Source organism: Tamandua tetradactyla, chromosome 8 (assembly GCF_023851605.1).
Source record: "Tamandua tetradactyla isolate mTamTet1 chromosome 8, mTamTet1.pri, whole genome shotgun sequence".
NCBI classification, from domain to species: Eukaryota; Metazoa; Chordata; class Mammalia; order Pilosa; family Myrmecophagidae; genus Tamandua; species Tamandua tetradactyla.
This window is the reverse complement of record NC_135334.1, coordinates 103219490-103235082: the sequence shown is the minus strand read 5'-3', so window position 1 is coordinate 103235082 and position 15593 is coordinate 103219490. Positions and strand designations below refer to the sequence as shown.

At 37.1% G+C, this 15593-nt stretch overlaps 1 protein-coding gene across 3 annotated transcripts in view; it reads left to right on the top strand.

Annotated features, from left to right (window-relative positions):
- The window catches only part of LGR4 (leucine rich repeat containing G protein-coupled receptor 4), a 127693-nt gene that overhangs the window by 81189 nt on the left and 30911 nt on the right, over positions 1–15593 (top strand). For all 3 annotated transcript variants that reach the window (XM_077114266.1, XM_077114264.1, XM_077114265.1), the window contains exons 3-4: positions 8934–9005; positions 10215–10286. In XM_077114266.1, coding sequence (XP_076970381.1) covers positions 8934–9005; positions 10215–10286 — 144 coding nt within the window. The remainder of the gene's footprint in view (positions 1–8933; positions 9006–10214; positions 10287–15593) is intronic.

The following is a 15593-nucleotide window of genomic DNA, read 5'->3' as shown; positions in this document are numbered from 1 at the left end:
TGTTGACCACCGAGCTTGTATTCCTAAGTTTAAAGGGTGCCTCCTCCCTCCACATGTGTAAGAAAATATACTCCCACAAGAAAGAAAATTTTTGCCATAGCATTTGATATTTTAAAACCCACTTACCAAGCAATTCTTTCTTGTTTAGGAGTGAAGGGGAGTAGGAGAGCAGAAAGGAAACAGGAAAAGAAAAGGTACAGATAAGAGAAGATAATCAGTAAGCGTTCCCACTCTTTAAGTAGCGGTGCTGTCTGTTTGAATCCAGAGTCTTATATTGGGGCTTAGTAGAGGTGTTATAGCAAATACCCAATGTCTGTTGTCTATAAGGTTCCATGCAAGGCGAGGAATACAAGGTGAATATGACCTAGTCTCTGCCCATAAGGGGCCTATAATATAATTGAGGGAGATCAGACAAGTACATAGTAACTAGAGGCAAAATAAGATGTGCCTAATGAGAGAGCTTGTCTAGGGTATCTGTGGCATAGATGGAAGGTGATATCATAATATGTTCATATTGGTGGTGTATGCAGTTTGGACAGTTACGATGAATAAGGTTTCATTTTGCAGAGACTGGAGTTGAGGGATTTCAGGCAAAGGAAATGGCATAAGCAAGAGTCAGAGGTGCAAAAGCATGGATGTGTTTGGGCAAAATAACGTTGTAAAATACAGAGAACACTAGGGAATAAGATGGAAAAGGAAGATAGGACTGAATGATGGTCTGGCTAATACAGCAGGGAAAAAAGAGCCTTTGGAAAAATGCTCAGAGTTGTGGTTTTTAAGATTTAGATCTGACTCTGTTGTAATTAAGTGATGTGAGTCAAGGAATTTGTGCAAGTACATGACAATAATCTAGGTTTAAAAAGTAATGATAAGAGTTCTCACCTGCCATGCCAGAGACCCGGGTTCAATTCCCAGTGCCTGCCCATGTAAAAAAATAAATTAAAAATAAATAAATAAATAAATAAATAAATAATAATAATAATGACAAGACTTGGGTTCAATTCCTGGTGCTTGCCCATGCAATAATAATAATAATAATAATAATAATAATAATGACAGCCTAAACTTAGGTGACAGCAGGAAGAGTAGGAGAGTGGGTGGATTGAAACTTTGCAGAGCAGGGCTCTCTGTGGTCTTTGAAGACTGAGAAGATACAAGGTGCAGAGGGGAAAGAAATGATGCCTGAAATTGTCAACCTTTAACAAAGCTGAAAATTATACCATTTTCACCCTCCCCTTCTTACCCTAATGATTGTTTTATTCTTTAGGGCTTCATAGTCATGAAAAAAAAATAGTAAAAAAATGTTATGGGATAAAAGAAAACATTTGGCGAATTTAAAGTTTTTTTTTGGAGCCAGCCAACACGTCCTCGTGAAGTGAGAAGCTAAGAAAACTCTTGGGTGTAACACAGCAGTGCAGAACCAGACATAAAATGGGTAGTGTTTGGTCTTTGCTGATAGAGGGCTGTTGGTGACAACTTCATTTTAGGGATAAGCCACCTCTTTTCCTTGGGTGTTGCCTAACAAGCATAAGAAAGAATGCTTTATACCCTAAGATGAATCCCAGTGAGTTTAGGGCATGCCCTACCCTTGGACACTCAGATACCCCCTCCCCCTACTCCTTCCCCACTTGTCCTCTTTGGTTATGGGAAGAACACAATTTTGGTCTGTTGGAATTCCTCAGTTGTTCAGTTCTGAACTCTCTGTATCGTAGTCTTTGTTATTAGCTCCTATATTCTGGGTGAGAGCTGTTGATACTCTTAAACAAGGCTAATGAGTTGCCCAAATCAACTCTGTTCCACATTGAAAAGAGCTGTCTGCCACCTTTTGTCACTGGCAATCACTTCCCAAGATCTCAATGACACCCAAACACAGGTGTGTAGGAAAAAGTAGATCATCTTTAGAGACAGCCAGGGGAGAGCTGGAATAGCAGCTCCTGCACTTACCAGCTGTGTGACTTATACCAAGTCACCTAACCTCTCAGGGCTATTAGGATGAGAGGATTAAAATGAAAGAATGTTTGTAAACCACTTATCACACAAAGTGCATGCCACTACTGTGGGCTCATTATATAGTAGACTTTTTCCTCCTAAGATTTTGGAACATTTTTCCTTGCCGCTGATATTTATTCAGTTTGCTGTCTTCTGGGCTTGAACTTTTAGACGTGAAGCTCTCCAGGGTCGACTTTAAAAAATACTTATTCATAAAATAAGCAAAATGTTAAGAGGCTCTGGAGAGTGCAGTTGTTGAAGGTACAGAGCCTTTACCAAGCTGCTGTGTTTATTGTTCATTAATATAGCAGCTTGGTAAACTTAGGTGGAGGCACTCCTGAGGTTCTGATAATATGTTTGCTCTACTAAGAAACAAAGCAATCAAAGTAGTGCACTGTCTTGTTCAGCATCATCACCATCATCACATTCCAGTCACATTTATTTCACCGGATAGTTGACTTGTATTTCAGGATAAACCACATGCAGAGAGCTTCATTTTGTCATTTACATTAAAGATAAGCAATGGAGAAAGAGAAAATGCTTTTGGAAGCAAGGTTATTTTAGTTTTCCCATAGTTTATAAAGGGGTAGAGGTTTGGGAAAATGAAGCAAATATTTTGGCTGAATGTGTTTTAACACTCTTATCTGTTGACAAGTAAAGATTATCAGGGGTTCTGCGTTTTGCTACTTCCTTTGTTTCCTTCCAAAATGCTGTTTTTCATGACTTTAGCACTGCAGGCTGGACCCCCCCGCCCCCCAAGGAAAAGCCCAAGGACACTAAAAACTAATATTAAAGGCTAAAACTAAGAATCCTGTAGCAGCCACAAACTCTAATTTAGAGAAGTTTTTTTTTTGGAGACTAGCTTTTTTTAACATTGGTCTTTCAGGCAAATGTTCTGAAAACAAAGTTTAATATTGCCCAGGATAGACTATATGTTGGGTCACAAAACAAATCTCAGTAATTTTAAAAATAATGAAATCATACAATGTATCTTTATGACCACAAAGGAATGAAATAAGAAAGCAACAACAGAAAAAAAACTCAAAAAAACTGAAAAAAAAACAGAAAAAAACTGAAAAAAATTTCACAAATATGTGAAAATTAAACAACACACTCTTAAATAGCCAATGAGTCAAAGAAGAAATCTTTTTTTAACTTTTTTTATTAATTAAAAAAATTAACAAACAAAACATTTAGAAATCATTCCATTCTACATATATAATCAGTAATTCTTAATATCATCACATAGTTGCATATTCATCATTTCTTAGTACGTTTGCATCGATTTAGAAAAAGAAATAAAAAGACAACGGAAAAAGAAATAAAATGATAATAGAGAAAAAAAAACAAACTATACGTACCATACCCCTTATCCCTCACTTTCATTTACCACTATTTCAAACTGAATTTATTTTAACATTTGTTCCCCCTATTATTTATTTTTATTCCATGTGTTCTACTCTTCTGTTGATATAGTAGCTAAAAGGAGCATCAGACATAAGGTTTTCACATTCACAGAGTCTCATTGTGAAAGCTATATTTCACTTTGTTCAATCATCATCAAGAAACATGGCTACTGGAGCACAGCACTACATTTTCAGGCAATTCCCTCCAGCCTCTCCACTACATCTTGAACAACAAGGTGATATCTACTTAATGCATAAGAATAACCTCCAGGATAACCTCTCGACTCTGTTTGGAATCTCTCAGCCATTGACCCTTTGTCTCATTTTACTCTTCCCCCTTTTGGTAGAGAAGGTTCTCTCAGTCTCTTGATGTTAATTCTCAGCTCATTCTAGGGTTTTTCTCAGTCCTTTGATGCTGAGTCTCAACTCATTCCAGGATCTTCGTCCCACCTTGCCAGGAAGGTCCACACCCCTGGGAGTCATGTCCCACACAGAGAGGGGGAGGGTGGTGAGACTGCTCGTCATGTTGGCTGGAGAGAGAGGCCACATCTGAGCTACAAAAGAGGCTCTCTTGGGGGCGACTCTTAGGCCTAAATTTTAAGTGGACTTGACCTATCCTTTGTGGGGTTAAGTTTCATGTGAACAAACCCCAAGACTGGGGGCTCAGCATATAGCTTTGGTTGTCCACGCTGCTTGTGAGAATATCAAGAATTCAACTTGGGGAAGTTGAATTTCTCCCCACTCTCACCATTTCCCGAAGGGGGCTTGCAAATACTTTTCCAGTCACTGATCAAATCATTCTGGGATTCATCAAGGGATCACTCTGGACAAACCAACAAAATCTCATGTGCTACCTGAGATTCCAAGTACTTATGACATTCAATCAAACTATCTACATGAGTTATATTAGGAAATGCTCTAGTCAAAATCTAAATTTTGTAACAAATAAACATTTTTTGCTTTAGTCTCACACATAACGTGACATTTTAAAGTATTAGTTATCATCTATTTTCAGCACCCTGCAATAATGACAATCCTTTGTTCTTCCCAATGCAAAAACATTTTTAAAATTTGTACATTGTATATTTCACTATTGTTATACACTCTAGGCATTCCTAGATTATACCATCTCGATCTTTAACATCTGTCTTCAAAGAAGAAATCTTTATGGGAAATTATGAAATATCTTGAGATGAATGAAAATGAAAACACAATATACCAAAGTATATGGGATGCAGGCAACGCAATGTAAGAGGGAAATTTACAGTTCTAAATGTTTCATTAAGAAAGAAAAGAGATCCTGTTTTAGTTTGTTAAAGCTACCAGAGTGCAATATATCAGAAATGGAATGACTTTTAAAAAGGAAATTTATTAGGTTGCAAGTTTAAAGTTCTAAGGCTGTGAAATTGTCCAAATTGAGGCACCAACAAGAGGTTACCTTCACTCAGGAAAGGCTGATACCATCCAGAACACCTCTGTCAGCTGGGAAGTCACATGGCTGCATCTGCTGAGGTTTCTGGCATCTGGACACCTCTCTCAGCTGGGAACCCACTTGGTGACATCTGCTAGCCTTCTCTTCTCAGTTCATGAGGGGCATTTGCCTTCTGCATCTCCGAAGATCTCTGGCTATGTGGGCTCTATCAGCACTGAAGCCTTTCCCAAAATGGTTCCCCCTTAGAGGGTTCCAGTAAGCAACCCCACCTTCAATGGGTGGAGGCACACTTCCATGGAAAGTATCTAATCAGAAGGTAACACCCACAATTGGGTAGGTCACATCTTCATGGGAATAGTCAAAAAGATCCCATCTAGCAATGCTGAATGAGGATTAAAGAACTTGGATTTTCTGGGGTACACAACAATTCAAACTGGCACAGATCTCAAATCAGAGACCTAGCTAACCACACCCCGAGGAACTAGAAGAAGAACAAACTAAATGCGAAGTGAGAATAAGGAAGGAAATAGCAACTATTTGAGCAGAAAATGAATGAAATAGAGAATAAAAAACAGTAGAATCGATGAAAGTGAAAGTTGATTCTTTGAACATGTCAATACAATTGACAGACCTCTAGCTAGACTGACACAGAATAAGAGGCTAGAAATAACTAAAATCAGAAATGAAAAGGGGGATTTTACTACTCACACCACAGAAATAAAAAGTGTTATAACAGGATATAATGAAGAGGTTTTTTTCCAACAAAGTAGATAACCTAGATGAAATGGAGAAATTCCTGGAAGATCTAGACTACCTACAGTGATTCAAGAAGAAATAGAAGTTATCAACAGATCAAAAGCAAGAGATTGAATCATTAATCAAAAACCTCCCAGCAGAGAAAAGACCAGGACCATTTGGTTTCACTGGTGAATGTTACCAAACATTCTAGGAAGAATTAACACCAATCCTGATCAAACTCTTCCAAAAAATTGAAGAGGAAGGAATGCTCCTAACTCATTCTGTGAGGCCCGTTTCATCCTACTATGAAAGCCAGACATTGATATTGCAAGAAATAAAAATTGTAGACTAATGTCCCTCGTGAATAAAGATGCAGAAATCCTCAATAAAATGCTAACAAACTAAATCTAACAGCACATTAAAAGAATTATACACTGTGATCAAGTGACATTTTCCCCAGGAATGCAAGTGTGGTTTGTCATTAGAAAATTAATTAATACAATATGCCACATTTACTAGAATGAAAGGGGAAAAACTCAATGTCATCTTAATTGATGCAGAAACAGCATTTGGGAAGATTGAAAGCTAGAAATAAAAGGAAACATCCTGAACATGGTAAAAAGCATATATGAAAAACCCACAGCTAACATCATTCTTAATGAGGAAGGATTGAAAGCTTTATCCCTGAGATCTAGAACAAGACAGGGATACCCACTGTCACCCACACTATTCAGTGTTGAATTGGAAGTTCTAGCTAGAGCAATGAGGCAAGAGAAAGAAATAAAAGACATCCACACTGGAAAAAAAGTAGGAAAACTTTCCCTATTTGATCCTGTATATAGGAAATCCTGAAAATTCCACAACAAAGCTAATATACAATATTCAGCAAAGTGATGGAGTACAAGGGCAACACGTAAAAATCAGTAGTGTTTCTATACAAGAATGAAATCCATTTATGATAGCAACTAAAAGAATCAAATATCTAGGAATTAATTTCAAAGCTACAAAAGGACTTGTCCATGGGAAACTGCAAAACATTGCTGAAAAAATTAAAGAAGACCTAAATAAATAGAAGAACACATTTGGTGTGAGTGAACTGAAGGACTAAATGCTGTTGTCAGTTCTATCTGAAGTGATTTACAGATTCAGTACAATCCCAGTCAAAATTCCAACAGCCTTTGCAGAAATAGAAAAAAACAATCATCAAATTCATATGGAAGGACAAGGGGCCCTGAATAGCCAAAGCCGTATTGAAGAACTAGAACAAAGTTGGAAGGTTCAGACTTCCTGATCTTATAACTTTTTACACATTCATAGTAAGTGCAGCAGTGTGGTACTGGCATCAAGCCAGATATGTAGAACAATAGGATCAAATAGGCAGTTCAGAAACAAATGCTCACGTCTCTGGCCAATTGATTTTTTGCAACCCACTCAATGGGGGAAAGAACAGTCTCCAAAAGATGTGTTGGGAAGACTGGATTACCATTTGGAGGAGGACCTCTCCCTTACACCATATACATCATCATCCCTTTGGTTTCTGAATCCTCTGGTTGTCCTCCCGCCTAACCCCTCTCCCTTCTCCCTTTCACACATAGAAATCCTACTCATTCACACCTTACTTTTAGGTAAGCATCATGTGTTGCCCTCTATAGGAACATTTGCATTTTAATTGAGACCAAACTCAAACACCTCTAAATGTAGAATTTCAGACATCAGTGGCTTCAAATGTCCTTGTTTTCCTAAACTCAGCATGTATAAGTGGAGCAGATTGGAGAGCTTGAAAAAGATATGCCAGAAAACTCCTGAGTATCTAGCACAGGCCTGGCACTTGGTAGGCACTCGTATTTGTTAAATGAATGAATAAAACTTCTTTAGTGAATGAAGGAGTTGATGAATAAGGCTTGGAGCCCCAGGGTGCTTACAGAGGAAAAATGATAGTTGGAAATAAACCTTTTAAAAATGAGTCATTAATGACTGATAACTCTGTGATACCAAGACACAAGGGGAAGAAAATGTTTTTTAAAAATTATAGCTACAGAATCTAGTGCTTGGACAAGATTTGGACAAGCAAAAAAAACCAAAATTTTGTTTTGCTGACAAAACCAAGAGACCAGGAGAATTCTGTGTTTATTCATAGGGCCACACAGTTATTTATTTTTTAACTTATTAATTAAAAAAATTAACAATAAACAAAAACATTAACATGTGATCATTCCATTCTACACATATAATCAGTAATTCTCAATATCATCACATAGTTGCATATTCATCATTTCTTAGAACATTTGCATCAATTCAGAAAAAGAAATAAAACAAAAGCAGAAAAAAGAAAGATTATACATACCATACCCCTTACCCCTCACTTTCATTGATCCCTAGCTTTTCAAACTAAATTTATTTTAACATTTGTTCCCCCTATTATTTATTTTTATTCCTTATGTTCTACTTGTCTGTTGACAAGGTAGATAAAAGGAGCATCAGACACCAGGTTTGAGCTGCCTAAAAATGTAGAGCTGTGTTCCAGTAGCCATGTGTTCCACAGTTATTTTTAAGTGAATACTTGAAAACAGTCCTTCAGTTTACCTGTTTATAAGTTACTTATGTGAATTTTGCTTAGACTCCCTCATGTTCTCTATTCAACTTTCCCTCTCATTTCTTTGTGCCCAGGAGAATGAAAGGAAACATGGGACTCTATGAATTGTTGACCTCAGATTTCTTATAAAATGACCCCAATAATTTGTATCCTTTCCTTACTCCCCCCCCCCCCCCCCCCGCCCTTACTCCCACTTTATCACTAAAATTTCTTTAGGACACATTTATTTTTTTAAAAAAATAGGGCTTTGTTTTGGAAAGTTTTGCTTATAGTGACTTGCACTTTTTTTGCCTTTCATTTGCTTGGAGTATCCTGCCTTTGGTTATGCAGAGAAACATGCTGACTTGCCTCCAGAAAGCATTCCTCCTTTGACTGACTGGTTTACTCTGATATGTATAAACACTCTTGCCTGCTGACCAGTAGTGTGTGTCCGTATTTATGAAGCACTTGGAAACCACTGCAAGCTGCAGAGAGTGACCATGAATAGCAAAATTAATTTGGTTTAATGTGTTTTGGCTTGCTTGACTTCACCAGGATAAAAATGTGCCTGTTTAAATTATTGTATTGGGAGTTAAAAAAAGAGTCATTAGACATTTATCTCTTTGGAAGAATTCTGTGATCATTAGCAAAGATTCAAATCCATGATTAATGTCAACTAGACTTAAGAAATGTTTAACAGAGAATGTTAATCGCAGATTAGGTTGTTGTGGGTCCTGAATTTTGAGAGTCTGAATTACTATTTTTTTTCTCTTGCTACTCTTTTTTTTTTCCCTAGACGATTGGCTGGCAATGACCTTTCCTTTATCCACCCAAAGGCCTTGTCTGGGCTGAAAGAACTCAAAGTTCTGTAAGTAATGCAATTTTAGAGTTTCACAGCTGGTTATGTATTTTCCTGCTGCATAGTCAACATGCTTGGAGCTAGGTTAAGCACAGTTTCTTTTAGTTCAGGATTAAAAGATTTAAGGAGTGGCCAATGGGTAGTGTGGGAGGCTAGAGGTTGATTTAGGCAATCTTAGGTCCAGATAACAAAAGTTAAAACGCCAAATAACAGGCATTCTGACCTCCAGCACAATTCAGTTGAATGTGAGGCTTTTTGTTTGGCTAATGCATTGAATCAAAACTATATTTAAGCTTTAATGGTTGGGTTTTGTTTCATATTATTATATAGCCCTAAGAACTTGAATTCACTGACCCTTATGGGAAAGAGGCTTAATAAGAGCTCCAAATGTTAAAATCATTTTACAGCTAAAGGAGTTGTGTGCCTATGATTTATACAGTTTGTGAGAGATCAGGAAATAAATTCTTGGCAGTGGTCAGGAGCTTGGAGTTTGATAGATTGGGATACAGGTGAACTGGCTGCCAGCCCTACTTCTGCCATAATCTTGCCGGATGACCCTGAGCAAGTCACAAAATGGGCCGTTTACCTCTTTCGTTCTACGGTTATGATTCATGTCAGGTGGTCATTTCATTAATGTGACTAGGAATGGCTTTAGGCAAATATTAAAAGGACTTCGTTTTCAGTACTCTTCCTTGCCTCCATTCTTCAGCCCTAATTATTAGATAATTAAAGCTCTATTTCTGCCCTGTCCTCAGACACACTGATGATACTGCTCACTTCTCCCTCAAAACTCAGGGTCTGTAGCCCCCTGGGCAAAGGAGAACCTCCTTCTTAAAGTTGACCCTATGACACATCCATATCACTGGGCTGTTCTTTAATCCAGTTTGAAAAGGTGTTAGGGATTCCAGTGAGGTTGCTTCTTATATCTCCCAATTACCTTTAACACTCAGTATCAATGTGATGAATGCTAACTAGGATGCCTTGATTCCTGGATTGAAACAACCACTGGACATGTGGGTTACCCAGCGGATCTTAGGAAATGGCCTAAGTTTCATTTCTAACTTTGCAACCAACACTTTTGTCTTGTGTGCTTTCTACAGCCCCTTTCCCCTTCTTCTGCCGTCGGAACTATGATTTTGGAAAGACATGTCTTTGAACTCATGTAACAAAAGTTGATAACGACTATTTGTAATCCACTAACCAAACATTTCCTTCTAGAACCCTGCAAAACAACCAGTTGAAAACAGTACCCAGTGAAGCCATTCGAGAACTGAGTGCTCTGCAGTCTTTGTAAGTAACTTTTTAGCTTTCTGCCTTCTTGAATCAATCAAAGGAGACCACTCTAGTTGCTAAATGTGTGAGGAACTGGCATCCCAGGGAAAACGGGGATTCACCCTCTGATTTGGGAATAGCCAGTTCCTGTTCTCTAATTATGCTTTTGTGAGAGATAAGAAAGGTTCATTTTACCTCCTCTCGTCTCAGAGGCTGGGTGAGAGCTACGAAGTGCTCACTGCTGAGTATCATGGGCTTGTTGGTGGCCATCCTCTTTGGAACCAGAGATACGTGTGTGTGCGAGTTCTAGTTTCTTGTGCCGTGACTCTCAAGAAACTGCCACAAAGGGATTTCTGTTCCAGGTGGTAATGATAATCAGAACAAAGCAAATTTAATTGCTTATTAAAATTGAACACACATCGGGGGTAACTTAATGACCTATGCTGCCTCCTTTCCAGGTTTTACTGTCTGGGGAAAATTTGGTTTGATATGAAATGTGTGAGGTTTAAATTCTGGTTTTGATCATTTTGGGCTACTAATTACAAAAGCTTTTTCAAATAGCACTTCACTTTGTTCTTTTTTTCACTCTTTTCCATGTATATGTATATTTTTCCCCCTTCTTTTTTGGACTTGGAGAATGGGGCTTATTGTATCCAAGGCTAGATTATGCTTATGTTCCCCTTTCCCCTGTAGTGGCTGGATCAGGAGAGCTGTGGCATCACAGAGGCTGTGCAAAACCACGGAAGATTTTTGAGGAACAATCCTTTTTATATTAAATATCAGAAATTTGTTAATAATCAGAATGCATGTGATGGACTGGTAACAAAACTCCAGAACTCTGAACTCCTAAAACTTCAGGGTAGAAGATCAAGTTCTACCTTTAAAGGAAAAGTTTGAGAGGCACTGAACTAAAGCATATATTGTAATTCAACTTTTGCTAATATTAAAAAAGCTCTTTTTGGATTTATCTGTCAGATGTTTATATTGTTCTAAAAAATTTAGATCAATTCAGATTAACTGGAATTTTCAGACAGGGCTGCCTGCTTTCATACTGTCGGTCTGTAACTGATTAGCAGCAAATTATGGTACAGTATCCATACTGTGGTTTGCTAATTACCTACCATGTGCGTTAATGTAGGAAAAGCACTCAAAACAAGAACAATATCTGGCATGTAATAAGTGCTAAATAAATGTCTGTAGAGTCTATTAATAATGATAGTGATGATGAAAGATTTTATCAGTTATTTCCTTTGATTCTTAGTTTATCTAGTGCCTAACTAGGTGAAGGCAACTAGTGAAAAAGTCTTCAAAATAAGAAACTTTTTTATTAGCATCTAACTAGAAGATCAAATAAAAGTTTGTGTTACTTGCCGCTTTATGTCTTGTCCTAAATGTAATGGAACTAGGACTTAGTTTCTCAGTGTGGCACTTTGACTCCCTGTAACAGAATTACGAGTTGGAGATTGCTGAAACACAGCTCCCTAGGCTGAACCCAGAAGTATTGATATTTTCTATTAAAGTTAGGGGCCAGGAAGCCATATTTTAAAAATTCTCCCCCAGTTTTTTAAAATCTTATGCACACTGAAGTTTTGAGAAACATCCTGAAGAAAATTGCTTTAGTTATTTTAATGGATATCACACTTACGTGTTCTTGTTTATAAAATTACACCTTGTTCGATTCCCGATGCAAAAAAAAAAAAAATTACTTTAGCCACCTCACATATGTGTATACTAATCTATCGCTTAGATTTTCTTTTTTTGTTACCCTTTGAAATAACTATAAGCTTCTATAGGAAGTGTGTATGAGTGTGAATATAAAATGCGTATGAGTTAAGACAGCTGAGGTGAAAATAAAACTATAAGGTAAGACCATTTCACCTGTACCACAAATACTGGGTATTATAAATTATAGATTATCTTTTGATTTTAGATTAGATATTCCAGTAGTTAATGAGAAGTGAATGTGAAAATGAAAATATGTAATAATAAAGCATATCATATATGCTGTAAAAGTTACGTTAAATTGTATTTAATGTCATAAACAAGGAGTGTCCAGGGTGTTGGCTAGTGAATTTTTGGTTTAAATAGAAGTTTACTTTAAGGTAGAAATTATGTAGCTCATTTCTCAAAAATGCCAAGATATGGAATATAAGAATTTATTAGCCACAGCTAACTGGGCAGATTCTGAATAGATTCTTAATGAACTGATTAGGGCGAGTTCCTTTATGGACATGTCACTTTGTTGATGCTGCACTCTAGCCTACCTCTGAGGGACCTACACAGGGGAAGCTTTCTTACCTCCCTCGGACCTGCGTTCATTAGACAGTATGAATACTTCTTGTTTCTTTTGCTGCATCGGAATTCATTTTGCTTTGAGACTTAACTACTACTTGTTTTTTATTTCCCAAGGTTTAGTGAGCAAAATACTCATTTTATTTGGTTTGAAGGCTAAAAAATGAGAAGGCTGCAATGTCATTTTGAACCTTAGAACAAAAAAAATTGCCAAGAAAACATACATATAGTTTCATCCTAATTTGTGTTCAACAAATACATTGAAGTGCACATATCATTTAGGTGATTTAAAATGACATTTTTCATAGAAATCAGGTTTCTCACTTCTCCAAAATAAGGTTTTAAAAAAGCATACTGTGCTCATCTTTCACTGAATGTGTTACATCGTTTAAATTATCTCCAGAATTGGGGAGATGGGGATAAAGAGTCAAACCAAACCATTTCTTGAAAAGGCAATGGGATATTTTCATATATATATCTGAAACACAGTGAGCTATATCAGGCCTGTTTTGTTTAAGAAGGAAATAAATGTTCATGGGTTTTGTTAGCATAGTGGGTGCAGTGGTCAAATTAGATATAATAGAAATTCTGTCATGGTGTAAAACAATCTTATCAGCACTTGAGTCAGTTTGAAAATCTGATTTTCAGACCTGAATTATAGGAAAGATTTCCTTATGGTTTTGAAGTAGTGCTTAAAAGGAGTAAAGTTCATTAAGGGTGTAACTGACAGAAGTGGGTTGAGGCAAGTATATGTTTGATGATGGTGACCAAGTATGAAAGTGAATTGCTGATGTTAATAAAAAGGTAACATAACAGCGTCCCCCCAAAGCCATGAAAATGGGTAAACATGACCTACGCAGGATATTAAAATGGCATACCAGAATTCCTTCCCTGGAGTTTTTCTTTTATGTTGAATATTAAAGATCTCAAAGACAAATCTTCCTGAATTTTCCACAATAATTCAGTTTCCTAACTATTTTAAATTGTAAATTGGTAACAAAATCTGTTAATAATACTATAATAGTTACGTTTTTGGTAAGTAAATGTAAAGAAAAAAGCTTTGAGTACATCGAATGGGTATTTACTGATAATATTGATTTTCAACAGTTAATATCTGTGAATAGAATTTTTTATTGTAACTTTATTTAGGACAAGAAATAAGCACTCGACTCTCAGTAGGATGTGAGATAGGCTTTTGAGAACAGGAAATAGAAGTGCATTTTAAAGACAAAAAATAGAAAGGAAGTTCAGGTTAATACATTGTTAACCTTTAACAATAAAAATGCACTTAAAGTGATAATTATCTTTTGCAATATGGAGTTTAAATGGTATAGTACCTTAGGAGAGCCTAAATAATCTCTCCACTTTCTGAGATATCTGGTACCATACCATCTGGCATCTAGAAAGAATCAGTATAGTATTTTCATTATCTATTAGGATGAATATTACTAGTAGATCATTGTTAGAAAGCCACAATTCTTGTCCCCAGTAATCTGCTCCTTACTTAGTCACTCTAGTGTTTTGTCACCAAGTTATTTTCTGTGTTGTCTCTTTCGTATGGATTATGAGCATTAATTTGGCATTAATTCCTATCTGTGGGAGGAGAGATGCTTGAATAGGCTAGCTAGTTAATGGTTAACTCTGTTCACCACAGTGTTGATTGATAACTCTGGAACTTGATGTCTCTCCTCAGGAACAAATCCCTGCCTCTCAAACCATCCCCCCATCCTCACCCTACCCCACAAATGAGCATTGAGTAAAGAGGCGAGGTAGATGTATTTTATTCCCCAGGAGGGTAGTCCTTTTCTACCCACCAGGTACGGAAGAGGGAACAGATGTTTTCTAACCACATTATGAAGAAGCCCTCAGGAATTCCAAGGAAAAGAAATAAAGAGACAAAGAAGACATTTTCTCTGTAAAACACTGATCACAGTGTAAGCGAATTCTTCAGAGTTATGGAAGAATTCATATGGTTCACAACCACATGAGAATGGAGGTTTTAATTAATCATTTTAGTCATTACCCATCCTTTTTCTACATGAAATAACTTATTTAAGGGCCCCACTTTTCCTAAAGTCTTCTTTTTGATCATTTATGTGTGACTTTAAAATTTTAGGAATGTTTAGGAATGTTTGGTATGTTTATTGTTAATTATTGTTTTGCATAGAAGATGGTTTCATTACTCTCTTAACTCAGAACTCGCTTGGCCATCTTACTGTATGTTAAGGCCAACCCTTTTCTTTGATGATGACCCATTGCATAGAGTTCTGCAGGAGTATAAATGATGCATATATCACAGGACTTCTCTTAAAAAGGGACTGGTCACTTTCCTTATTATGGTGTTTTACTACATTTTAGTGAAAACTTTTATGGGCAATTTAATTTCAAGGATATTGTGTGTGTATGTTGAGGGGGACGCTGTTCATGATTTTGTTGACCAGGAACACATGTATTATCGTCAATATAATAAAATAAGCAACTTAAACATTTAAATCACTGTGACCAGAGAGGGCCTTCTGTTTATATGTATGGTACAATCCAGACCTCTTCCCTGGCCTGCTACTGGGCCTACATCATCTGGTCTCTGCTTGCATCTCTCTGGACCTCCCCACCCCTTTCCTTCTGTGTTCTGATCACTTGGATCTTTTACTGGGTCATACTAAGCTCATGCCTGTCACTGGATCCCCACTCTTGGCCTCCAGCACTCCTTGTCCAGCTCTTTCTGTGAGTCTCTCTTGCCTATTCTTCAGGTCTCAGTTTAAAAGTTACCTGTTACATGCTTTTCCTGATCAATGTATTTTAAGGAGCTACCCTCCCTTTCAACTTCCATTAATCCTTATTTTAATGCCTGAGTGCTCTAATCATATATTTATTATGTTGGGTGTCACCCCCCTGCTAGAATATCAGTGCCATGAGGGCAGGCATTACATGTGCTTCATTCATCTTATTGTTTGGTGCCTAAAGAGCTGCTCAATTAGAATGTGTTGAATGAATTGCAGGTGTGGAAATAAATGAAGAATACCCAAATGAGAA